A 27,435-nucleotide genomic window follows, 5' to 3' on the forward strand; every position below is an offset into this window, starting at 1 on the left:
AAACTTCTAGTACAAACCACATACCTATGTCATTTGGATAATTCTCTAAATAAAGCATTTGAACTTTGTTTTAATACATACGTTTGAAAAGCAAGTCATGTTATGTCATAACGGTTATTATTCCAGTAAGATCATATGGATGTGTTTTTGCTTTGGTTTTCCAGCTGAGAGGGAGCAAAGAGCACAGTTCCTCACTGGTTGCAAAGGCAGTGACGGGTAGGACAATGTTTTCATTCAATATGACATTATTAAACAATATGGCTTAGTAAAGGTCTCTGAAAATGACTTCAAAATATCATTATTCACAAACGTTTCCTTATTTGCATTCATATTTCTTGTAACTTTGCGCTGAATTAAGTTTCTTTAGGTTAAGGATCTCTACATAATTGTAGCTCTGCTGTTTCCCCCTTTTATTGTAGGTCCTTTTAAGTTTATTCTACACTATTTGTGGTACAGGTAAGTTACATTTCCAATTTTTCTCTAATACTCCTCAGTAACTTAGTACATCCCATATTTAGTTCTTAATAAACAAATTAATTAAACCAATAAGTTAATACACGTTTTGCTGTTGTATGCATTTTTTTTTTTTTATATCAAAGAGTGCCATTAAATGTTAAACATTCATATCTGTATCTGGGCTCACAGTATGTTAAATTAGCCTGTTTTGGGGATGTCAGTGCCTGGGCAGAGAGTGGGATTGTCTGACCACACATGCTACAAGTGTATCAATGTGTTTGTAAGCACAGATCTCTGACATGCATAATATAGACAGATTTGAAAATGACCCTGCCTTAACAGTGGGGCTACACAAATCTACAGAAAGGAAATACATGCACCCTATTATATGGTAATTGATCAGTTTAATGTTGTTACTATTAATATTGTTATTACTATTATTATTGTTATTAGTTGTGAAACCTAATAAAACACATTTATTTGTGTATTGTTTTAGATTGTATACTTGTGCCAACCTCTTTTTTAAAATTATTACATTTTCTTTATTATTAAACTTAATTATTGTTATTGTCATATTTACTGTACTGACATATAACCATTTTACCTTCTTATATAGCCCTTCAAGTTCTTCTTTACCTCCAGGACTAGTTCAACTTGTCAGTAAACAAATTAACTGGCAGCTTGTTCTTGCAAGGTACTCTTTCATTTTTGTGTGCAAGTAGCATATTAAATTGATCAAACATTCTCAGTTCTCTGTTAGTTATTCATTTTCTTCTTAAATTAAATTAATTTAACGACCGCAATTTTAACAGTGTGACATATGAATGCAAGACATGCTTATTATGTGCCTAAGTTAAGATCTTAAAGCTATGTAAACTTATATCACAGCACATATTTAAATACAAGTTTTCCATTTTTATTTGCTGTTTATATGTATGTTATATTTTATAGCAATGGAAAGTTGTTGGCTGTTGTGCAAGACCAGTGTGTGGAAATCAGGTAATTATTATTAAATGGAAATGCATGAAGCTGAATTGTTTCAAGACTTTGAATGACTTATTAAGAAGTAATTTACTGAAAAATAAAATAGCTATTTGAGTTGCAATTAAATTTGTTATTTACATCATGTAACTTATGTTTGTTTTATTCTTCACCATATGCATTGTTTAGCCATTTACCACTCAAAGCTATATGGATTATTTACTTTTGCATACTTCTTGCTACTGCTGTATTTTGAATCTTTGTACTAAAACCATTTGGTGTTTTTGAGTCTGTTGGAGGAGTTTCATTTGATAGAGGTTTTGTATTGCTGAATTTACAGATCTGCAAGAGATGATTTTGGTTCTGTCATTGGGAAATGTCAAGGTAATTATATTTATTTCAATTTTTATTTTGAAGCTTACGATAAAGTATTAACAATTCCAACCTTTAGAAACATTTTTGTGTTTTGTGTATTTGTTAATTTATGCAGAATGAAATAGTTGGGTTCCCATATGGAGAAAAGTTATGCATAAATCAGAGAGCGAAATAAATGTCGTCTTTAGATCTGCATAAACCTGCAGTGTAAGGTTTGCTCCTGCAGTGTGCAAATGTGCTGTATGAGATAGAACTACGATGGTAATTTATATGTTTTCCATTTCATGTGAAATTTCCTGGTAGTCTTTATTGACAGATAATTAATTAGAAACCAGCTGCAAAATGAATGGAAGTTAATCAGAGCCCATGCAGAATGCAAAATTTGGTTGGTGTAATTAATGAACTACCATGCTAGTTGTCGAGACTGCACCCAAATAAATTGCCGCAGTGAATTGATAAGATAGACTAATGGAGTTTCAGTTTTTATTTCTTCCATTTTTTGTTTACCTTCCAAAAAGACATGCTCTGAAGGCTTTAATATCCAAACATCTTGAGCCTTACCTTTTTAATGATTTATCATGTATCTGGTAAAATTTCTCATTGTATTTTCTGCCCCAAGCAGTGATTGTGATGTCAGCCCTCCTTGTTTTTCAGCTAGTACAATGTTTTCTGTTGTTTGTAGAAGAGGGTTACAAATCCATCCATCCATCGTGTAGTGCATAATTTATGGAGTTAAGCATACGTGTATTTCGTTTGCTTTTGAAAAAACCCTGAAAGGCTCCATAATGGTATACTACTGTCAAATTCTAACTTGGGAACACAAAGCAAGCAAGTACAAGCAAGTGTAATTGCACAGCAATGTCTGTAATCAGAATTGACTTTATTTCAGCAATTTACAGCAGTAGACTGTTGTGCCTTTCTTATATGAACAAGAATAAACTTCCCACAGTGAACCCTTGTGGAATATTTCACTTTATTTGCATATAGCCTTTCTGCCATATTGCCTTTTCCTTATACAAACCTGTCATAGACTGATTTTAATAATGAGAAAGCAAATACAATTTTTCTTAGGGACAATTTAAATTTAAATGCATCTTCACATGTTGGGTCTTATCAAACCTGGCTTTCTTTTTTCCAACATCACAGCTGGCACTTAACATTTTGCTGAGGATCGTAATTAGTTATATTGAGGTGCTATTAATTGCTTGTTGAAAACAAGCTCCAATATGTACACACACACACACACATGCAGTCTTTAAAAAAAAAAAAAAAAAAAAAAAAGTAGCAGACTTTGGTGCAAATATAGTAAGAACAGCCAGTGGCAGTACAAACATACCACAATCTGTGTTTCTGATAGATACTAGAAGTATCTGCAGGTCTGGGAGGTGTGATTAGTGGCGTACAAAACAGCCTTCCTCAGCCAAAAATAAATACATCTAAATTATGTAAATAATAGATTTACAGATTATTCAGAATTGGGAATACAATTAATAATTAACCTTTCACAGTGTGGGAGCTCAGAAACAAATACACTGATTTAATCTTGTAATCTTACAATCAGTAACAAACTTTTTTAGAGAGATATGTGTTCACAGAAGGAAGTGAATAAAAATGCAATGTATGACACCTAGTATTACTAGTAAATGTATATCCAAGTGTATATGAATTGAACAGCTTTGATTTTATTACTTCATATGGACAGGTGGCAAGCCTGAAAGCTTGGAATAGATGCTTAAGTCATTTATTGTTAGAGCTGCCAATTCATGCTTCATTGAATGGTGATTAGCTACTTATGCTTTATCCCTGTGCTTTTGTACAATTTTGTGGTTAAGGCCTAAATACATGGCTGTGGAGTGAGAACATAATATATCAAAGGCAATCTAATGAGTGAAAATGAACCGCAAGAGATGTTTTACTTTCATTTCACAAGTGTGATTTGTCATATTTCAATGACACATAATTAATGAAAAAAAAAATAGAAGAGATTTATGGAAGCTTGAATATAGCTTCACTATTTCACACTTGTCCAAGCATATTGTGCTTTGCCATCAGTTTAGATGAATTAGCTACAACTGAGTGTAGAGGAGTAATGATTTTAACCTAACAGTGTTTTGCAGTAGCGGAATTTATTTATTCAAGTTTTATTGTCATTCATTTCTATTGCAGATAATTTAAAAATGAATTTTCCAAAGTTAATTAAATTGATTTAGACAAATAGCATTTGAAATAGTATGAATCAAGAAGGAGTGTCTCAGAAGCAGTTCATTCTTCACTTACATTCTTTACTGTTTTTAGCCCTACAGTGCTGTTGTCATGGGAACTATGGGATTTGAATTAAAATAACATGTATCTGCTGCTGTTTGTCTGGTTAAAATGAGATGAGATTCTCGCAATGTTACCCACAAATTATACTATAGGTTCTTGTTATATGTGCATTTTTAGTTAAAAGTATTCACATCCTTCATTTGAAACAATTATTCATTAATTAATTTGGCTAATACATAATTTTCATTAAACTATACTTACTTATACATTTTGTACTTTCTGAATTTGTTGGACACAGCAGGTTTCACCCCAGTAGACTTGCCTATGTTAAGTGTGTGTAAAGTGTGTGTCCCGCATTAGAAATTGATGGATTACCAAATCAAGCCATGTGTAAATTGCAGCATTGGATATTATATTATTAGTAAGTGTAGAACACATCTCAGACCTCATTTCCACATGTAAAGGGACCACTAGATTTTTTGGACACAGAGATAGATGACATGTTTTCACATTAAATGAAAATGAATGACAGCCTGAAAATAGCACAGCCATTATATGACATTAGATTAAAGACAATCATTACTGGCTTTGCCTTGTGCAGAATCCGAGCACGTAGCATCTTGCGGGGAATTTGCACTGAATTTGTGCCATGAAGCTGAGATTGATTGTCACATATGTGATTTCCCAGGACAGTTGTATTCAAAGTAGCTAAAACAATGGATTGAAGTTCATGATCTTTGTTGTTTGTGTTTGCTTGTTTCCACAGTACCTAAAGACCCTAATCCACAGTGGAGGAGAGTAGTGTGGAGCCATGATTGCACATTACTTGCATACACAGAAAGCACTGGGACAGTGAGAGTGTTTGACTTGATGGGGAGCGAACTCTTTGTCATTCCTCCGGTAATAAGCCCATCTCCCATCTCAAGCATGACATTTGCTTTTATTGTAAAAGAGTTAACACTTCTGTATTAGTATATCATACAAGTATACATCGACTCTTTCTGAACCTGTACAGTAGACTTTGATTATGACTGATATCTCGGCTGCTAAATACATTATTTTTAACAGGTTATTCAAGAACCCTTGACCTCTACATGTGTTATTTCACGAGCAGACGGACAAGGAATAAGAAACGTCGGTTTAGGGAATATTACATTACATTAGCCATTCAACCCATCTTGCTCGTTTGGTGTCCATTAATAACTAAGTGATCCAAGGATATTATCCAGTCTTTTTTTAAATGTTCGCAAATGTTCAGTTTCAACCACATCGTAGGGTACTTTGTTCCAGATTGTGGAACTCTCTGTAACTTACATTATGCTGAATGCCTACAGCTTCCAATTTGAGGATCAGTCTTTGGTGTGGAACCTTATCAAAAGCTTTTAGGAATTCTAAGTATATCATATCATATGCTTTCACGTGATCTACAGCTGCAATTGCATGTTCAAAAACTTCTAATACATTAGTAAGACATGATCTGCCTCGTCTAAACCCATGTTGACTACCTCCAAGAATATGGTTTTCATTAAGATGCTCCTCTATTTTCTGTCTAATCATTTTTTTCAACATTTCACAAGTAATGCAGGTGAGACTGATTGGTCTGTAATTTCCTGGCTCAGTTTTGTCCCCTTTCTTGTGGATTGGTATGATATTTGCTGTCTTCCAGTCAGTTGGCACATCCCCTGTTCTAAGTGTCATTTGGAATATTTGAGTTAGCGGCCTATAAATAATTTCCCTCATTTCTTTAAGTACTGTTGGAAATATACCATCTGGCCCAGGTGATTTTTGCTTTTAATTCTGCTTGTCCCTTTAATACCTCCTCCTCATTTATCCTGAGTTTGGGTTAGGGTTTGACTGGACTGGTTGTTAACCTGTGGCATGTTACCTGTCTTTTCTTTTGTAAAAACCTCTGTGAAATACTCATTTAGAACATTTGCCACATCTTGTTCGTTAATCTAGCACTTGTTCATTGTTTTTTGAAAGAATGTCTCGAAGCTAACCATGGTTCTCTAACTAGTGTCCCTCTGACTTTATCTTGGTCACCTGAAAAGATCAAGTCAATGCATGTGCTCTCCCTGGTTGCTTCCCTGACAAATTGAGTTAGAAAGCAGTCATTTACCATCTCAACAATTTCTATTTCTGCTTCTGTAATCCCAACCGGGCTTTCCTTGTCTATGTTTGGGAAATTGAAATCCCCCATTATAACAGCCACATCCTTGCTACATGCAGTTCTGATTACACTGTACAATGCAACATCTTTCTGAATTGAGTTGGGTTGTCTGTAACACACTCCTACCGCTAATCCTCCAGTTCTTTTGTTCAAAATTTTAACCCAAAATTGTTCTGTTTTGTTACTAGGATCTAATTTGAGTTCTTCTGCCTCAATGTCATTTTTGACGTATAATGCTACCCCACCACCTCTTCGATTTTGCCTGTCCTTCCTAAATCGTGTGCATCCTTTCAACTTGTATTCATCCCCATCATTTTTTGTAAGCCATGTCTCTGTCGCTCCTACAACATCATAGTCACATGCCAGCACTGTAGCTTCTAGGTCTAACATCTTGTTCCTTATACTCCTGGCATTGAGGTACAAACCTTTCAGGACTTTCCTACTAGCAGTTTCCCTTTGTTTTCTTTCCTTAGTGGAACATCTCCCATTGTCAGAGCTCCCTGCCCCCCCCGGTCCCTAGTTTAAATGATTCTCAATTTCACTGCACATATGCTCTCCCAATGCACTAGCCCCCCTTCTGTTTAGATGTAGACCGTCCGGTTTGTACAGGTCCCATCTATCCCAGAAGAAAGACCAAAGCTACATGAATCTAAAACCCTCTTCCCTACACCAAGCTTTCAACCACGTGTTAAACTTTCTAATCTCTGCCTGTCTCCCTGGCCTGGCACGTGGTGCTGGAAGTATTTTTGAGAAAACCACCGTAGAGTTTCTGCTCTTTAGTTTCTTTCCTAACTCTTTACATTTGTCTTGCAGAACCTCTGCCTACATTTTCCTATGTCATTGGTTCCAATGTGGACCATGACCAGTGGATTCCCCCCGGCTTTGTCCAGTAGCCCGTCTACTAGTTTAGGGAGATCTGCAACCTGAGCACCAGGCAGGCACGATACCATGCAGGTTTTCTTAGCAATAGAACACACTGTGTGATCTACACCTCTAAGGATTGAATCTCCTACTATAACTATCTCCCTCTTCTTGGGGGGAGTGGGCACCATGGTTCAACTCGGTGTCCAGCAGCTGGAACCTGTTGGGCATTTCTAGCTCTTGGGATGTCTCTAAGGGTTGTGCGGTTTCGACCTACTGTAACCCAACTCTACGCTGTCCTGCTCTAAGGTCTCAACTGTCCTAGGTTTTGACGTGCACACAGTCTCTCTCATGGGCTGATTGACTAATTCTTCTATATCACTAATACAACGCAGATCAACAAGCTGAGCCTTAAGATCACGGACCTTGATCTCTAGGATTTCAACATGCTGACAACGTTCACAAATTAAATCTTCTTGGACGAGTTCATCCAGGAAGGCAATCATTCTGCAAACCTGCCAATGTAGTGGCCACATGCTTCTAAATGTTGAATTTTTTTCTGTCTCTTGGTACCTGTTCCCTAATCAATTGCTTAACTTTCTGTCATCGAGAAACATCGCAGCTCTTTCTCAACAGCTGCTTTAAGTAGCTTTTGTCTACCTGCCTCCAATTCACACCTAACTGGCTCCACCTGGAACAGAATTCCTGCTAGTCCTTGAATAAATCACCTTTCTACAACCTATTTACTTTCATCAGCTCGACAGCTGAACTGTTCTGTTGTATTCTTCTGTGTTCAGAGCTGTTGTGTTTTTACACAAACCCTAAATTATGCACCTCTTTTGCATTACAATTTCACATTTGTAAAGATGACAGTTTTCCAATTACAAATAACATACACAAATGTATAATTCTGAATTCTCTCTAGCAGGCTCCAGTACTGCAGCAATAGTTAAGGGAACACAGATGCTAGGTAGTAATGTATGCATGCTGCATAAAATGAATTAAAAAGTCCACAAAAGGAACAAGATGGATTCATACACACAATCAATTTCATATTGAAGGTGCAGAAAGGCTTTTCCCTAGCAGCCATTCTGCGGGGGCTCAGCATAACTTATTTACGCCTGTGGCCTCCTGAGTTATTGGGTTCCCATTCTCCTGAGAGAAATTTCACTTTGCACTGTTGCCCATGCATAGACTGTATTTAGAGGCTGCCTTCATAGGCGTCATCCCTCTGCTCCCACCGAGCATTAATCCACCTTATAAAACCTCAGACTGTGCACGGCATCACATAACTGTAATTTACTCACCCTTGAGAATGTTGATTTTCCTTTCTCCCGTAGGCGGCCACTTTTCCAGGCGACTTCAGCTACGCCGTGGCAGGCCTCATTTTTCTGGAGTACACCGCCAGTGCCCAGTGGTCAGCAGAGTTGCTAGTCATTAATTATCGAGGACACCTTAAAAGTTACCTTGTCAGGTAAATGCAAAACTTTGTGAAACTGTCATTGTGAGATTTCATTTTTCTTAAGGAAAGAAGTTGGAATTACTTTCCATAGATTTTTTTGTTTGTTCCTTTGTTTGTGTTTGCAAGTGAGATTCGTTTTTTGTTATGCGGATGAAGTAAGGCTTCACAGACTCCAGTACACCTGTTTGAAATGTTTTTTTATTTTTTAGATCATGGAGGAGTCATTTTATTTAGTCAGGTATCTCAAAAGAAAGAGTCCCTGGCACTATTACAATATTACAGTTGATCATTTATCTCAGCTAGAGCACCACCCAAAATGTTAAAATGTTAAGACTAAGTTCGAATTTCTGCTTATTGATCCAAACATTACAATGTCTTCACAATGTCTTAGAATTAATGCAGTATTGCCTTTTTGTAATGTTATTTTCAGTGTTGGAACAAATCAGAGTTACCAGGAAAACCATACTTTCAACTTTGGTACACATTATTCTCATGGAATTACAACAGCAATATACCATCCTGGACATAGGTAAATATACATACTTCATTGACATTATGTACTACTGCAATCTTCTACTGCAAACAGATAATGATTGAATGCAATTTTCTATCATTTTCATTTCCTGTTTTGTATCCCCTTTTATTTAAGTTACATTTTTAATGTTTGACCAATGTAGCCTGGTATGCTCGTTAGGCCTTTGCATTTCTACATCAATGTGCAGAATTGTCTTAAATAGTGTCCCGTACTTGGAAGTCCAAGTTAGGCTGGGTAGGATGCAGCACTTTGTTTTAATTTAATCTTGTCTGCTCATCATACAAATCATTTTCTCAGTCAGACTCCTTATCCTTCCCAACAGCATTCCCATTATGCTGCTTCATTGAGTTTGTGCTGCACTGTACAGATTTAAAGCATTATTAATTCTGAGATGGATGTGTAAAAGACAAAATGGCAGTGTGCTTCCATTAAACATTCTGCTCATCTTTTTCTTTCAATCTTATTTATTGGCAATAGACGATTGTCTTTCTAATGCTATTTTATGTTAATAATCCTGTGAGTAGGTTGCATCTAACGAGAATTATGTTCACATCTTCCTTTTTTAATTTACAGGGGTGTAAACTGTTGAATAATACACACAATAGTTTATTCCAAAGTTGTTGTTGTTCTTTTTAAAGTAGCATGAGAGCAGTAGACATGGAAAAAGAGACTCACAGTCTGAAAAGTACCTACTGCCTCCAGGCAAAAAAATTCTGTGGGTCCAAAAGCTGCACTTACATAGAATCTCCTCTAGGGAGCAGTATTTACTGTTATTTTACAGCCATGTAAATCGACTTAACACAGTTCTAATTCATGTGCAGTTCATCAGAATTTAAAATTTTATATTAAAAATCAGTTTACAGTTTTGAAGATTTTTTCTTTTTTAATCTTGGCTCAACATGTAGTAAAATGTATTTTTTTTGTGTTCTTTTTATCTTTACCTTCCAATTGCAATAATCTCTGTTACCACTTATATACAAACAGAACTGGAAGAAATTTCCTTCAGAAACTGCACTGTGACTTCTGTAGCAAAATGTCTTTGTTTTTAGCAAATACAAGTTTACTTGTTCTTTTTATGTTTAACTTGCAATTGCAATAGTTGCTGGTACCACTGAAAGGACAATACAACTGGAAGAGTTCCTGCGCTGAGACTTATTTTGTCCTCTTAGTTGTGTTGTTGTTGTCTTTGTTTTGAAACTGATTGTTTGATCACACAGAGCCAACTTTACCTTCTGGCATGTGTTTTCTAACATCCTTTGATAAAAATAACTATCTCGCATATTCCTGTCTGCAATTACCTCCCCAGAGCTTACTTTTATGTTTTAAAGAAAATAAGTAGAAATAGAATTATAAAATGACATATATACAGCTCAGGAAAAAATTAAGAGACCACTGCAAAATGATCAGTTTCTCTGGTTTTACTATGTATAGGTATGTGTTTGGGTAAAATTAACATTTTTGTTTTATTCTATAAAATACTGACAACATTTCTCCCAAATTCCAGCTAAAAATATTAATGGAATGGAATGGCTGCCATACATGTAGAGATGCTGATTTAAGAAAAAATTGCAGTGGTCTCTTAATTTTTTCCAGAGCTGTACATACAAAATCAAATTCTTCTCCATGAATCAGGTTCTTCCCAAGTATTGTAACATTCTGCCGATAAGCTTGTTGTAAGAAGAGCTTCCTTTCACACCATTGAATATAATTGTATTAAGCACACATTAACAGTGTGTTTATGTATAAGTAAAAAATAATTTAAAAAATCTTCCATATCTAGTCTAGTGGCACTGTAAGAACTCTATAGTATTTTTTATTGCCATGCCATTTCTTAAACGTCATGCTGCCAACAGAATGTAAAAATGGCATATCTTTCCCATTCTTGACACCTCTTGCTTTTTAAATGGAGCTCAGGCTGCGTAATATCCTCAGCAAATACATCACACTGCATAATTGGGCCCTAATTGCCTAAGTATTTTTTTAATGGATGCTACCACCACCTCTGTAGTGCATTTATATTGTATAAAGGTCCCTTAATTACATGCATTTGAGACTGATGCTTGCTGTGCTTTTTGTGTTAATTATACTTGCAGGGTTCTTTATTTTGAATTTATGGAAATGTACCTTTCTTTGTTTGGAAATGTTGTGCCCTGGGTAGCAAAGGTTGCTCTTGTAATTTCTAATTCCAAGTTACCCATATGCAACACTCAATTGGATTCGGTCATAACGCTGATAATGGATCTTGCCTCAGGGTCACACAGCATGTCCATGATTAAAGTTGAATATGAAAACCAAACTGTCCTTTATTCTGATTCTCCAAAGCTGCACACCCTTTATAATATTCAAGTACTTTTCAGAGATGGCCCATGTCTCATGCTTGTCATTTAAAACACTTTTTCAGAGCCGTGAGAGGCATGTGGTCTGTTCCTATGGCTAAGGTTGTAAGCTGCACAAAGTGTGTTTTTTTGTGTTTTTTTTGTGTTGTTGTTCTATTCTTAATGACGTTGAAACTTGAATTGCACAGGTTGCTGCTGGTTGGAGGCTGTGAAGCCAGTGATAATGAAGCATCGAAGGCAACTCGATGTGGTCTCACAGCCTGGAGAGCTCTGTCGGGCTCCCCTTATTATAAACAAGTCACCAGCTATGAGGATGATGTGGGTTATGTAAGTACTGTTGAATAATTCATGTATCTCCTCAGTTTTACATTTGAGGTAGACAACTGGAGGATCTTTAACATTTTGGAGCAAATAATCAGCATTTTGATAGATGATACATTCCTAATATTGCAAAACTGTATTTACATATATATGTAGTCACTTCCCATACAATTTATGTTGATAGAAGAGTTGCATTTGGCATCTACCAGATTTGTGTAAATAAAGTGAAACCTGTTTCTCTTAGTCTGTGGATTGCCTGTATGAATCTATGCCTTGTGTTGTATTTCAATTGATTGATTTAAGACTTGTTCTAGTTATAGTATAGATCATGCTGGGCCTCCATTTTACTAGTGAAAATGCAGGATAGGTAAATGTACTATTAATCGGATCGGATCCAGATCCACAGATATGGAAAATTGTCAAGTTGTCATATATAGTGACGTCATGCGGGGTTGGACACGGCGTCCAGGCTCTGAAGGCAGGTTTTAGAAAACACTAAGGCAGGGTTAGGGTGCAAAAGACATGCTTTTATTGATCTACAGTGTGCGAGTGATCCAAGTAAATATACAGACAGACCATAAACAAAACTCTTGCTCCTCTCAAGACTAAACTAAACACAGGTAACTAATCCAAACACGAACACAACAAACACACTCAGACAGTCCGAATCGTAATCCAATTCAAGTCCAAGTCCAAGTTCAAATTCAAAACCCAGTACCGTCAACCAATCTTCTGTTATATCCTCTCTCGCTCTCTCACTTGCTCGCTTGCTCACACTCAGTCTCTCCTCCTGCCTCTCCACCACAGGAAGTCTGTCGCTTCTGTTTTATTAAGGTGAGAGCCAATCACAGAGGGAACAGCAGGTCGGGTGGTCCCTCGTTAATTCACCTGCCCTAGGGTGGTCTCTCACTGTGCCACCCAGCACGGCATCACAGTATATTTATGTTTATTTATATATACTTCATAAACATGGATTGTGATGTTTCTGACTGGATTTGAGCTTTTAGACATGGAAGATGTGGAGTAAATATTAATTTCAGCAGAATATCCTGTTAATTACTCAGTTTCATTCACTCGCTCGAAAAAAAAAAAATATATATATATATATATTTTTTTTCAAACACTAATGTCTCCATTACTTTACTTCTATTTAACAGACACAACGAAGAGGATTCTTAAGAATGATTAACTGGAGATTGTTTACAAGGCAAAGGAATGAGCAGGTAACTTAATACAGATCATCTGCAATAACATTGATTTTGTTTAATACATTAAGACAGGAATACGTGTAAAAATCTATGTGAAAAAAATAACTTCAGAGTGACTTCAAGGTTAATCTTTAGCAATGCAAAGGATTGTTTTTTGCAGTTTTCAAAGGTAAGTTATTACTTTTTGTGTGTGTATGCATTTATTTATTTATTTATTTATTTATTTATTTATTTATGTTTTTTATATTGATACATAAACAGAACAGTTAATGGAATTTTAGTATATGACTGGGTGCTCTGCCTTGCATGCAAACAGAGGCCCTGGATTTGGTTTCCTTAGCAGATTCACAACAGAGGAAACCAACTAAAAGAGAATGAAACGGCTGCTTATTCAAAGGTCAAAAGCTGATCAGTTTCTCAGCAGCAATCGGATAGCTGCTTGTTTGTTTTCCACATCAAATCTCGCTGGGAAGCTGGTTTGATGGGGAGACTTGCAACGTTATTCAGATGATGAAACCCTAAAACATCACTAAACCATGAATTCAGGTCAAAGGAATGGTGGAGTTGTGTGTTGAGGAAGGATTAAACAGTTTTAAAACTCTTCATCTCAAAAAGGAAATCCTTTGTGAAAATAGAGACTCGGGCATGAAATTCTTAGAATGGTTTGACTGCCTGTATTGAAACACTGAAATGGCAATTTGAAGGATTTGGGTTGTTCTGTTCTTGCATCTATGGCAACTGCTATGTTTTTTCTATACATTTTTATGCTGTTTCCACTGTGCTATGGGCAAAGGCAATAAAAGCACTCCTTTAATGTCTTAGTATATCACAGTTTTTCAGAGTTAAGGATTATTCTTCTCTGCAAGCATAAGTTATGTGTGCTGTTGACAGCTGTTCTCATTGAGTCCAATTCGTTGTTGTATTTATGGTGTGTGGGGTTATGTATGAAAAGATTTCTGAAAAGACTTTGTAAGTCATCAGCTTTGGTAGCACTTGAGATGAATACAAGTGTATATTGCCTTTACTTAATAGCAACCACTTATGTTGTGACCTTTAGAGAGGAAAAAATAGAAATGATGACAAAACAAAGTGACCAAATAGCCAACAGTAAGAATAGCATTATGCATATCAATGACAATTAATTTCAAATGAGAATGACAGATATATAGTTAAATTAAACAATTAAAGAAGAGTTCAGTAGGAATTCAGAAACAGAACAGAAAATAGAAAATGTTTAAAGAATAGAAAAAAAAAACAGGTTTAATACTGTTGTTTTATCATTGTTTAGGTGTAGTTTAAGTATATGTTTGGTGTGATTGTGAAGTTTGCAAATATTGTAATACAAGCATGACAAAGATTATGGCATATAAAAGTATGCTGTGTGCAATCTCCTCTTTCATTCTCCTGTCAACCTCATTGCAAGTATTGTACCATTTGGGTAAACTGTATGCCTTGTATGGCAAGCCAACTTATCATTTAAAGATATCTCTAAATCATTTAAAGATATCTATACATGATTTAGAGAGATCTGCAAATGATTTAGAGATACCTAAATAAGGTGCTTTTTAAAGATATCTCTAAATGATTTGCAGATATCTGCAAATCATTTAGAGATATCTGCAAATCATTTAGAGAGATCTCTAAATGTACTTTTAAATGAGATATCTTGAAATGATTTGAAGATATCTGGAATTATTTGAAGATATCTGGAATTATTTGCAGATATCTTTAAATGATTTACAGATATCTTTAAATGATTTACAGATATCTCTAAATGATAATTTAGCTTGCCATAGCCTTGAGACATGATTTAATCTGAATAGATACAAATCTGCACCAATTAATTACTAAAGATGTGAGCCAAAATGACTAGATTGTGCAACTGTGATTTTAGCAGGTAGGGACATTTTTTAATATGTCAGGACTGAAATGCAAGAAATATTTTGTCAGTTGCATTTAATATTCATAAGGAGTTATACTCTATACCAGGTGTTCCCAATGTCTGGTGATGGAAGGCCAATTTCCGGAGGTTGTATGGGATGGGGGGGTGCGTAGTAGAAAATTAAACACCAGTGAAAACAAAATGTCCCAATTCATACCTTTTTATGAACTTTAATTGTTGTTTTATTATTTTCCCCCAAATTACATATGCAATTTGTAACAGAAAATGTTCAGAAACTGTAAAAATATAGTAAAGAAAGGGGTGGCTGAAGGTTGGCTTTGGGAGGCTCCACCAAACATCCTCAAGGGCCATACTTTGGGAACCCCTGCTCTATACTATCAGTATACAGTGAGGGAATAAAGTATTTGATCCCCTGCTGATTTTGTACGTTTGCCCACTGACAAAGAAATGATCAGTCTATAATTTTAATGGTTGGTGTATTTTAACAGTGAGAGACAGAATAACAACCAAAAAATCCTGAAAAACGCATTTCAAAAAAGTTATAAATTGATTTGCATGTTAATGAGCGAAATAAGTATTTGATCCCCTATCAATCAGCAAGATTTCTGGCTCCCAGGTGTCTTTTATACAGGTAACGAGCTGAGATTAGGAGCACTCCCTTTAAGAGAGTGCTCCTAATCTCAGCTCGTTACCTGTGTAAAAGACACCTGTCCACTGATTGATTGCTTCTATCACATTCCAAACTCTCCACCATGGCCAAGACCAAAGAGCTGTCCAAGGATGTCAGGGACAAGATTGTAGACCTACACAAGGCTGGAATGGGCTACAAGACCATCGCCAAGCAGCTTGGTCTGGGGCTCCATGCAAGATCTCACCTCGTGGAGTTTCAATGATCATGAGAACGGTGAGGAATCAGCCCAGAACTACATGGGAGGATCTTGTTAATGATCAGCTGGCAGCTGGGACCATAGTCACCAAGAAAACAATTGGTAACACACTACGCCGTGAAGGACTGAAATCCTGCAGCGCCCGCAAGGTCCCCCTGCTCAAGAAAGCACATGTACAGGCCCGTCTGAAGTTTGCCAATGAACATCTGAATGATTCAGAGGAGAACTGGGTGAAAGTGTTGTGGTCAGATGAGACCAAAATCAAGCTCTTTGGCATCAACTCAACTCGCCGTGTTTGGAGGAAGGAGGAATGACCCCAAGAACACCATCCCCACCGTCAAACATGGAGGTGGAAACATTATGCTTTGGGGGTGTTTTTCTGCTAAGGGGACAGGTCAACTGCACCGCATCAAAGGGACGATGGACGGGGCCATGTACCGTCAAATCTTGGGTGAGAACCTCCTTCCCTCAGCCATGGCATTGAAAATGGGTCGTGGATGGGTATTCCAGCATGACAATGACCCAAAACACACAGCCAAGGCAACAAAGGAGTGGCTAAAGAAGAAGCACATTAAGGTCCTGGAGTGGCCTAGCCAGTCTCCAGACCTTAATCCCATAGAAAATCTGTGGAGGGAGCTGAAGGTTCGAGTTGCCAAACGTCAGCCTCGAAACCTTAATGACTTGGAGAGGATCTGCAAAGAGGAGTGGGACAAAATCCCTCCTGAGTGCAAACCTGGTGGCCAACTACAAGAAATGTCTGACCTCTGTGATTGCCAACAAGGGTTTTGCCACCAAGTACTAAGTCGAAGGGGTCAAATACTTATTTCCCTCATTAACATGCAAATCAATGTATAACTTTTTTGAAATGCGTTTTTCTGGATTTTGTTGCTGTTATTCTGTCTCTCACTGTTAGAATACACCTACCATTAAAATTGTAGACTGATCATTTCTTTGTCAGTGGGCAAACGTACAAAATCAGCAGGGGATCAAATATTTTTTTCCCTCACTGTATATACATCTATGAACAGGAATATATTGTTATTTACTTGTATACTGCAACATACCCATAGAAGATGATGTGAAACTATCAATGGTACGGTGAATAATGCTGTGTTGTGATGGGTGTTGTTTTGTGAAAATTATCATGTTGTGTTTTATAATCATTGTTGCAGGATGGTATTTTCAAGATGAGTCTGTCTCCTGATGGGATCCTTTTGGCAGCAATACATTTCTCAGGACAGCTAACTTTTTGGGAAATCCCTTCTTTTAGACAAAGTGCTGTATGGAGCCAGGACTCTCAGGTATGTACAATTGGGACACCCTTGCTTTTTATACTCTTTGACTGGTCTGACTGTTGACATTACTGCATAGTCAAGAATTAGTGACTTGAATTTCATTTTTGCTTTTTCTGTGCCATTTACATCAGCGACTCTAATAAGTACACATGGTGTATTATTGTTTACTTAATGTTACCACTGTACACTGCTTTATCCAAAGGGCATATTTTGTATTAGTAGCATTTTATTTTTTTTCTCTCACAGCCTGGATTTGATGAGATCAACCCAGAATGGAAAAATTCACTTGAGAAAAGAAAAAAAATAAAAGGTATGGTAAATGACAAACTTAGATTCATAACTGCAATATATACTTCAGACTTTGAGTCCCTGTCTCCCCCACTAGATGTGTCCTCCCACATGAATGTTAATGCACCACTTGAGCCATAGAAATCTATAAGGCAAATCTGCAGTTGGCTAACTTAAATTATAGATTCTATGGAAATAAGATGTTTTTACAAATATTAATTATTGGGTTCAGAAATTAACCTGAAAGCATGTGCATCCCTTTACTGCAAACGCATTGTTTTAAGAGAATCTTAGAGGAGTGGAAATGGAAGACTGTCAGTAGCCCAGTTTAGACCAAGGGGATGTTAGGATTGTTACTGACTATGATCTTTGGTACGGGTGTTTCATTGAGTGTAATTTCTCATCATCATCCCAATGTTTTCTCTTTTGTCTGGGAAAGATAGACATTACTTTAGGCGAAAAAAACATACTTCGGTGCATGGGACAAGAAAAAGACCAGATTTAATTCCTGTAATATTTCAGCCACAGAACAGAACAGTGTGGGTATGACTACTAAAGTTGGGTTCTTTCATCTCTAATCAGGAATCCCAATAGGTATTATGCTGTATTATACTGTATTAATAGCTATGTGTTAGGAAATGGTCTTGTAATAATACTCCCCCGAGCATTAGATCAAATATGCATTATGCATTTCTATTAATTTCAGGTATTCTGCTGTTAAAGGTAGATTGAAAACTGTGACAGGAGTTGGGATGTCTCCTTGTTGTTTTCACACCACATATATTTGCTTTCATAATCTAGCCTCAGGCATCCTTTGCCCTCTCCCCCCGGAAGATGCACTGCTCTGGGGGAACTGCAATGTAAATTACCTTCCTCGAGAAGTTAATAACTGTTCTTGGGTTGAGAGTCAAGTGTTTGTTTTTGTTTTGTGGAAGTTTTTTTTTTTTTTTTTTTTCTTTTTTCTTTCCATTTAATTGCTTGAGAAATCTTCAATACCAAAACATCTAAATTGAAGGAATTGTATTGAATCTCTTGACGTTTCCTCCAATGCTGAATCGGTGCTTTGTTGGCTTTTAGACAAGGAGTACTATTTCCCTCTGGTGGATGTGAACTGGTGGGCTGAGAGTGCAGTCATCCTTGCGCGATGCTCTGGCTCCCTGACCGTGTCTTCTATTAAAACCCTGAAGAACCTCCTGGGCAAGTCATGCGAGTGGTTTGAGCCTTCGCCACAGGTGACGGCCGCGCACGACGGAGGCTTCCTCAGTCTTGAGGTGACTGGGTTTTCTGTTCTTGTATTTGTACTGCATTGTGTTGCCTTGGAAGTAGACATTGTTAGTTAGTATTCATGTGAACCCTTTAGCTTTTATGGTTTACCAGAAATCTTGTTTTGTGAAATCTGAAGTAGATTCAGTAATCCTCTGATATTCATCTGTTGTCTTATGGGACCTTTAAATTATACATCTTTGACAGTGAAAGGTCTGTTTAAGTATCTCCTCTCTCATGTAAGTACATTTTTAGAACATTTGTGCAAAGAACAGATAATACTTCATAATGTATTTTGTACTGTCTTCTTTCATCTTCATCTTGTAGTATCATCTTCCTACATGTATGTTAGAAAGCAACTTTCTTTTGAGACAAGTGTCCTTTGTAACCCTTGGTTTAGTGTGAGATCAAGCTGGCTCAGAAAAGGCCTCGTTTGGAAAGCAGCCAGACGGAGGAAGAGGAGGGTGATGAGGACTCTGATTCAGATGACGAGTCTTCTGCCAAGGCCCGCTATTTTGGTTATGTGAAGCAGGGCCTGTATTATGTGACAGAGATGGAGCGATTTGCACCCCCACGTAAACGTCCTCGAACCATAACCAAGAATTATCGTTTGGTGAGCCTGAGATCAACTACGCCAGAAGAGCTGTACCAGAGAAAGGTATGTTTTCTAATGATAAAACACGACAATATTATTATAGTCTTATTCAGAGTTTTTTATATTACACTTAAAAATAAATGTTATTTAAACAAAAATATTTAGATAGTCTTTCTGAATTACAATAATCCCAGCAACCATAATCAGTCAATAACAAATATACTGCAGTTACAGTAATTATCTATCTGCTGTATGATGATACATTAACATGGCCTGACAAATGGATAAAATTGGTTTATAGTTGCTATGAACATTGGAAATTGCTTTCATCTTTCAGTGCTGAGGCTTAATCATAGTTAAAACCTTATCTTGGGTAACTAATTGATTCAGTGTTCATTAGTGTATTTCAGGATTTTTCCACACAGTGTAGAAGGTCTTGGTGGTGGATGTTATAACCATCTATAATCACACCTGTGATTGCTGTATAATGCACTGTAAAATCCGTAGTATGTAGCAATGGGTTTGCATCTCAGTACTGATCATTATTATTTTAGTTATTTATTGTATTAATATATTAAATAAAAATGCATCACACTCGTCAGTGACCTTTTCTACCTTTGTTAGCCTTGAACTAATCTGAGCTGACCCTATCTTCTTTTGTATGACGCCTCCAAATTAAATATATTATTTTATAGATACATTTTCAGCAATCAAAGTCAAATGGTACCATTTTAAACCTGCTCAGAAAGACAACACTCTGGCCTTGATCAAAGCCAATCATTTTATACTTCTAGTTAACTATGCTCCCAAGGTGACAATTGTACAACCTGAAGAAACGTGGTGTGCAGTAAGACTTTCAGTACATAGAATTGATTGATATGTTTAAGTCACTGAATCACCAGTCAGGAATCCGACTCGGAAAGCTATCGGCATTTACCCTTTTGCCTTTGAGGTTAATTGTAAGTCCTCCTTGCACTTTTCCCGAAGGGGGACGGATATTGAACACAACCTTCTGAATTGTCTCTTTTCAAAGGCAGCTAAAAGGAAGGTCAGAGAGGGGGTGGCAACAGTCCAGTTATTGGGAGTCCATATTGTATAAAATATTGTTGACCTTACTAACTAAACGATGATTCTGGGGATAGAAATAAAAACATAAAATAATGGAAACATTCTCAAACTTTGTATGACAACATGAGCGGCCAAACTTGTGAACCTTGCCTGTTACTGTACTAATGCGTCTCGGCATCAGAGCATTTACATCAGAGACAAATGCCTCAACCCCTCCAAAACCTAGTACACAACATGGTACTACACAATTATGTTGTAATGATAGACAAAGCAGTTTGTGAACATGATATTCAAGAGGAGCCCAGATCTATGTATGGATGACAAAGTGCAGGGTAAGAGGCTATGTCATTGTAAATGTGTTACTTACAGTGGACAAAATCAGCATTTCTATTGTTAGATATTGTACTGTAAGACATTTTTCCTTCAAGGATTTTCTCCCCCACCAGTACTGTGTCTTATTTGCTATTATATCAAGGGCATGACAGTTATTAGCCTATACAAAGTGAAGGCTATTTAATGTTTACATTCAATGATTGCACTATCAGAAATATTTTATACCAATTTGGTTACATAGGCACTATATGGGAAGTAGCTGTCAGTGTTATTTGTTTTCTGTCTTGTTTATGACAACAGTTTCATTTCCGCTAATGATAAATCATGTAGAGGAGTTACTTTTTTTCTGCTGTGTGCGCTCTTTCCTAACTCGTTATCTGCAGGCACACTCTGCATCTAAATATAATTAATCCGGACAGGGAGGGAGGCATTCTGCATAGCTTTTGAATTTCATCCTGCATGTTTGGAACTTAACAGAGCATAGTGCTTTGTGTATCTCCAGTGCTACACTTATCTATTGCTTTCCATTATTTAGATTGACAATGAGGAATATGGAGAGGCCCTGTCTTTGGCAAAAGCCTATGGCCTGGACTCAGACCTTGTCTATCAGAGGCAGTGGAGGAAATCAACAGTCAGCATTGCATCAATCCAGGATTATCTGGTATGTATGAAAAATGATTAGTATGATGATATTTACATAATGCAGTGTTTCCGAGAGTGGTGAAGCTGTATTTATGTAACAAATATGTATGTAAATGCTAGTAAGCAACACAGTCACTCATCTTGAGCATAATTTTTTAAGGGGGGGTGGCATAGGAATCAGTTCTACAAGGCTGTCAATAGTTATGTTTACATGGATCTAATAATCTGACTAAAAGCTAAATCAGAAAATAAAACCCTCATATAAACACCTGATTCGGAATAGTCCAATCAGGTTGAGCTAAGTTGAATGAAAAGTGATGCAGACTTTTGATAATCTGTTCAATAGAAGAATATTAGTGTTTAATAGCCATCTAAAATGCTTTAAAATGCTTTCTCAATCTGAAACTATGGGTTCTTTCAGCACGTCTGTTCATTTGCGTCATATGGTTAAATTGATAGGTTCTGAATGCAACCCTGGTTGAAAAAGGAAGTGGGAACCCGATCGAAAACATCACTCTATCAAAGCTGCCATTGGCCCCTGCGCTCGTCACTCAGAACAGGTCCCTTCCCACTTCCTGTTCTATAAAACATGACGTCGGCGCAGGTTCGTCCTCTTTGCCGGGAGCTAGGACTCCCGTATGACCTTGCAACCCTTGGGCAGTGCTTCCTTTTTCAGATAACTGGGGTTGCATTTGCAACCTATCATTATCTTTCAAGTCGAAAGCACTGCCCAAGGGGGAGGGGTTACTGTATAACAAAACCGTTGCAAGGGAGGAGGCAGCAAGCTGATAAGGGAGCCTGTCCTGAGGTGACCGCTAGGGGACCTCAGCAACACAACATCAGACAGTAATCATAGGGGCCAGGTAGGGCTACACCTGGGCCACCCAGGAGTGAGGACCGCAGTCACGCTCTTACCGGGAACTGTCTAGAATCAGCATATACAAGGCGGCACTACAGAGGTCAACTCTTACGCCCTCCGCAAACAATAGCAAGGCCGGCTGCACTATTAGTGCAGCTGGGAGCGAGGCCGTACTCTACTTGCACAATATTTGGCGTGGGCAATCAAGCAACTTGTGCGGCCTCCATGCATTATCATGGCAGTGGACCCCAGATCATAGGAGCGGCGTCACAGACCCACTGAAACACAACATAATACACACACACAGCTAGCTAGTCAACAGAGTAGCCGAGGTGAAAACCAACAATATGTATAGCGTGGCAGCCGGAACGTTCATGCTGCCTCCACACAGCACACCAGCATCCTACTCAACTGAACAGTAAGTACAGAGCAGAGAGCTCCACTGTGCTGACATACAAACAAACTATATGCACTACGGGGCGCAGGAACGAACTCATGCGCCACCCGCGCAACACAGGAGCCGTTGACGCCTGCTGATTAGACCACCTAACGCAGGGCAACATGAGATCTACTGTGTTGACAAATGAACTATGTACACAGCAGAACATGAGAGCCCGCTCAAGTGCTTACCGCTGAGGACAGCAGCAGTGGTCTCTTGCTCTATGGCACACAGCCAGAGCGGGCCACAGACCTGCTGACCAAGGAACATATACAGTGAGGCAGCGAGAACAACTTGAGCGCCATCAGCCTGGAACAGCGGCAGTGAGCTCCAGTCTACACAAGCTAGAGCGGAGCCACAGTCCTGCTGTTTACACATTATATATACATAGCGTTACGCCTGCACCATTGCAACACAATACAATAATGAACAAAGTATATACAGGGCGGCCTCGTAAGGCAACGTACCCAGAGGCCGAATGTCAGCAAGTCCAGGAGCAACTCATGTGGGTGCTCGACTGGAAGGCATAGCAAGGGAAGACACTCAGGATGTGGCAGACTGGGAGAGGAAATCCGCAGCCAGAGCCCGTGGGCTACTGGGGCTCGACTGCAGTCAACACCGGGTTCCCAATGGAAGGGACCGGTCCAGTCACGTCCAACCTGTAGAACCGGGCAAATGTAAGCGGCATGGCCCAAGCTGCAGCCGCACAAAAGTCTGCCACCAAATGTTCAGACACCGGGGTCCCGGTGGACACGTAGGCCATGGTAATAGTGTCCACAATCCAATGTGAGAGGTGCTGTGAGAGCTTTCAAAGCCCATGGCCCTGTGTCTGCACTCCATAAGACACAAACAATTGGTATGAGTGCCGAATGTCCCTAGTGCTTCCCAAATAGCATCTGAGGGCCCGCAAAAAGGCAAAGCAGGTGAAGCCGACTCTCTTGCTCCGAAGAGAAGGGCGGAGGATGATAAGCCATCGACTCAATAGGCCTGTTGATATGAAATGGAGACAGAACTTTCGGGAGGAATGCAGTAATCCTGCATTCCTCCTGAAAGTGCTGTCTCCATTTCATGTCAACAGTGCCTTTGTGTGACCCTGGAGCCATCTCCCGCAAAATGGACACACTATGAGTGTATGGACAGGGCTTGTAACTCACTCACGCATTTTGATGATTGCCAGCAAAAACTTAAGTGACACCAGCTTCAGCTCAGCTGAGTTTAGTGGCTCAAATGTGGCTTGGGAAAGTGCGTCCAGCACTACATCAAGGCAGCATGCGGGCATTGAAGGGGTGCGAGGAGGCCGCAGCCGTCGAGCTCCCTTTAGAAACTGCACAGCCAAGAAATGAGACCCAGGGGGCTCGCCATCAGTCCGGACATGACATGTGCAGGTGGCCGCCAGATGCACTTTGAGCATGGACGGGGACTTACCCTGGTCCAACAGCTCTTGTAAAAATTGTAATATGACCCCAATGGGGTAATTCATTGGGTCTTGACCGCCGTCTTGGCACCAGGTGCTAAACGTCCGCCAGTGATAGGAATACTGCGACCTCGCAGAGGAAGCTCTTGTCGACTGAATAGTTGCTACTACCACATCTGACGGACAATCAATCAGGCAATCAAAAGCTCCCACTCAGGGGCCAGGCCCAAAGCTGGAGGAGGCGCAGATTGGGGTGCCAAAGCGTGCCCTGAACCTTGGATGGCCTCATCGCGCTCTCTGTCCGCGGCGCTGGACCTCCATCGCCGACGGCGCGCTGGGTAGCGGGTTAGCGATGACTCAAGAAGAGAGGGAGGGGGCAAATGGGTGTCACCCTGCCGCTCATCCCTGTCGTTCACGTGCTTGCGCGGGGGCACGAACGGCCATAGTGGTGCGCACTGCGGGCATGTCAGGCAGAGGGGCTCCTGCAGCAGACACAGGCTTAGAAGCGGGCGCAGGTGGCGCGGGTGTCTCCAAAGCTGCGTGTTGGAGGGGCTCAGGGAGAGGTAGAGGTCCAGTGCCACCGAAACCCTACTGTCACTCGCCGAAGTGGGAGATCCACGGGCGTGCTGGCGATTGCGGTGGTGCCAGGTGGGAGGCTGGGACCCCCGGCAAGCTGTAGCAGACCTGGAAGTCGCGGCCAATTCTGGCCAGTTGTCGGTACCCAAGCCGGCGGAGCAGTATTAATTTCGTCAATGAAAACTATGACTGAAAATATTCGTCAACGACCTATTTTCAGTGATAACTACTGGGAAGAAAACAATAACTAAAAAAAATGCCTTTTAATTTTAGTTGACTAAAATGTGACGATAAGAAAATTAAATTAGACTAATGGACATAAATTACAGTATTTTGCGAGGTGGCCGGTCAGGGAGCTGTTTCATGGTCCAGTCCAGTCCAGTCATGATCCATCATGCATGCCTTGACTCGGTCATTGCATTCGTGTACCGCAACTAATCGCAGTTCTGCAGAGATCTGCACTGCTCCACCAATGGGATCGGTGGGATTCTGCAGATCTGCAGGGAACCGTGGAAATCTGCCCAACAGAATGTGACCCGATTTGTAGCCAAGTGTGTGTTTCGCAAAAAATTGAATGCACTTGATGTGGTTTAATGTATTGGGCTTAACGTGAAGTTGATACAGATTGTTGGAAGTTAAACGCCTGTTCTTTTGTGTATAAGACTGGTAAGTGTGGGTCTTGTAATTAGTAAAGTTTGGATCTAAGTACAGTAAGCCATGTTTAGCACTTACAGCATGAAGTGCAATTCATGCTTGGCTACAGTATGCTTATGCTTTTAATATCTCTTTAAACATGCAATATTTTGTATTATCAGCGGGGGAAGTCTTTGAAAATTACATGTTAAAGCAAAAGTCATTTGAAATGTAAATATTGTCAGAAAATGTGCGTATGTCATGATTATATTTGCATTTTGACCTAAATAACACGTGTGTAAATGGAAAATGAAAATGCAATTGTGGGATTACATTTGCATTTGAATAAAGTCCACTATATGCTTCCATACTGTTCTTGTATCTCTAAATCTATTTCAAGAGAGACTTCAAGCTTAAAATTAAAAAAAAAAAAAATTGGTGACCATGAAGTTTACAATAGTGTTTGTGACTACATTTTATGTTTTGCATCCATCCGCTTATTGATGCAAACATCTGACATCAGACATAATGCTTAAAGGTGATAATGAAGAAAAAAAATACATGGACTAAAATGTGACTAAAACTAGACTATATTAACTAATATTAACTAAAACTAATTAAACATTGAATGAATACAATGTGACTAAAACTGATAAGCATTTTAGTCAAAAGAATAAGACTAAAACTACATCTAAAAAAGCTGCCAAAATTAACACTCAGCACCTCACGCGGACGAGATCTCTTACGACACACTGAGGCTGAGGCTGGGCAGCCGGGCCTTGGATTTTAGTGCCGCTGCTAGCGCTCCTGCTGTGGAGGAAAAAGCCCTGTGGACAAAAAAACAACACAGCAAACAGTCGGAATATATAAGGCACTATATAAACACGACTATTATTTTTAAAAGTGCTCTATTTAAAACGAAACTGAAACTGAAAGCATCGCCGGAGCCCCGGTTTGTGGACGGAAGAGAATCAAATTGGCTCTCAATAATAACTAATACAACAATGGAGACACATACATACACACACACACACACACACACACACACACACACACTATTAAAACTGTGACGACAACACAGCCATGAAGCCAACCAACCGAAAAAACCGTGACAACAATAATAATACAGTCTAGTGCATAGACGAGACACGGAGAGCTCACGTTCTCGGGTCAAGGCGAAATGGCAAAAGAGGACGATCCTGTGCAGACGTCAGGTTTTACAGAACAGGAAGTGGAAGAGACCTGTTCTGAGTGACGAGCGCAGGGGCCAATGACAGCTTTGATAGAGTGACATTTCGATCAGGTTCCTACGGCAGTGCGCAGAAAAACCTCCACCGTGCGCAGTGCTTCCTTTTTCAGATAACCGGGTTTGCATACGCAACCCATTGTTATACACAGGGTGTCATTGATCAAATTATGTTTGAATGGAGGAGTGGGTTACCCTCTTCCACTCCTGGGCACAAAGGGCTGGTAATACCCCGCCGGTGCCACCGACAACATGTCCACAACAACAGCAACAAAAATGAGAGTGCCTTGGAGACTCATAGTATATCTAATATTTTGCCACATGGAATGAAACAAGACTTTTGCTCTGGCTGATGGACTGTATAGCGGTCATGAGCTGTGTAGGGTTATCTTTATAAAGTACCCTGTGACCACCACTGCCGATCACGATCATTTGGCTTTTGGTGCATTCTTGAAATGTTACCATATGGGCCTAGTGCAGGGGACCTTCAATCTTCCGGTCTATCAAAGCCAGCAAATGTATTTTTTCTTCTCCCCCAGAGTAAAATTAAGAAGCGCTCCTGGGTGCTGCACGAGTGTGTGGAGCGAGTACCAGAGAACGTGGATGCAGCGAAGGAGCTCCTTCAGTATGGACTGAAAGGCACGGATTTGGAGGCTTTGATCGCTATAGGAAATGGAGAGGATGGTGGAAGGTAAACACAGTTGTGCTCAGCATTTGCCTGAATAGAATTGGGAAAAGCTAGTTTATGTATATTTTAGAAATATATGATTTTGAAGGTTATGTTCAGTGAACTATTCTTGGTATGTTTTCCCATTTACAAGAAATAATTAATTATTGATTCTTGAATGCCTGACTTGATACTCTGCTATTTAACCAAGAGTGGTTCACAGCAGAATCATTTGGTTTGTTGTGCGTGATTGTTTTTCCTTTCTTTTTCCTGTATTAACATTTTATCTTCCTAGTTTCTATTGTGCCAAACTAAAACAAAAAAGTTCCTGAAAATACTTTTTAAGGACAGTTCTTT

The 27,435-nt window shown here is 39.0% G+C and overlaps 1 protein-coding gene across 1 annotated transcript in view; it reads left to right on the top strand.

The window, feature by feature from the left end:
- The window catches only part of nbas (NBAS subunit of NRZ tethering complex), a 198,510-nt gene that overhangs the window by 426 nt on the left and 170,649 nt on the right, over window positions 1–27,435 (top strand). The window contains exons 2-17 of the mRNA XM_066705652.1: window positions 165–216; window positions 420–456; window positions 1,073–1,150; window positions 1,408–1,455; window positions 1,778–1,821; window positions 4,844–4,977; window positions 8,449–8,582; window positions 9,001–9,099; window positions 11,630–11,768; window positions 12,920–12,985; window positions 16,933–17,061; window positions 17,302–17,365; window positions 18,421–18,614; window positions 19,007–19,264; window positions 21,138–21,263; window positions 26,951–27,102. Coding sequence (XP_066561749.1) covers window positions 165–216; window positions 420–456; window positions 1,073–1,150; window positions 1,408–1,455; window positions 1,778–1,821; window positions 4,844–4,977; window positions 8,449–8,582; window positions 9,001–9,099; window positions 11,630–11,768; window positions 12,920–12,985; window positions 16,933–17,061; window positions 17,302–17,365; window positions 18,421–18,614; window positions 19,007–19,264; window positions 21,138–21,263; window positions 26,951–27,102 — 1,754 coding nt within the window. The remainder of the gene's footprint in view (window positions 1–164; window positions 217–419; window positions 457–1,072; window positions 1,151–1,407; window positions 1,456–1,777; window positions 1,822–4,843; window positions 4,978–8,448; window positions 8,583–9,000; window positions 9,100–11,629; window positions 11,769–12,919; window positions 12,986–16,932; window positions 17,062–17,301; window positions 17,366–18,420; window positions 18,615–19,006; window positions 19,265–21,137; window positions 21,264–26,950; window positions 27,103–27,435) is intronic.

This window comes from Amia ocellicauda, chromosome 1, assembly GCF_036373705.1.
Source record: "Amia ocellicauda isolate fAmiCal2 chromosome 1, fAmiCal2.hap1, whole genome shotgun sequence".
Taxonomy (NCBI): domain Eukaryota; kingdom Metazoa; phylum Chordata; class Actinopteri; order Amiiformes; family Amiidae; genus Amia; species Amia ocellicauda.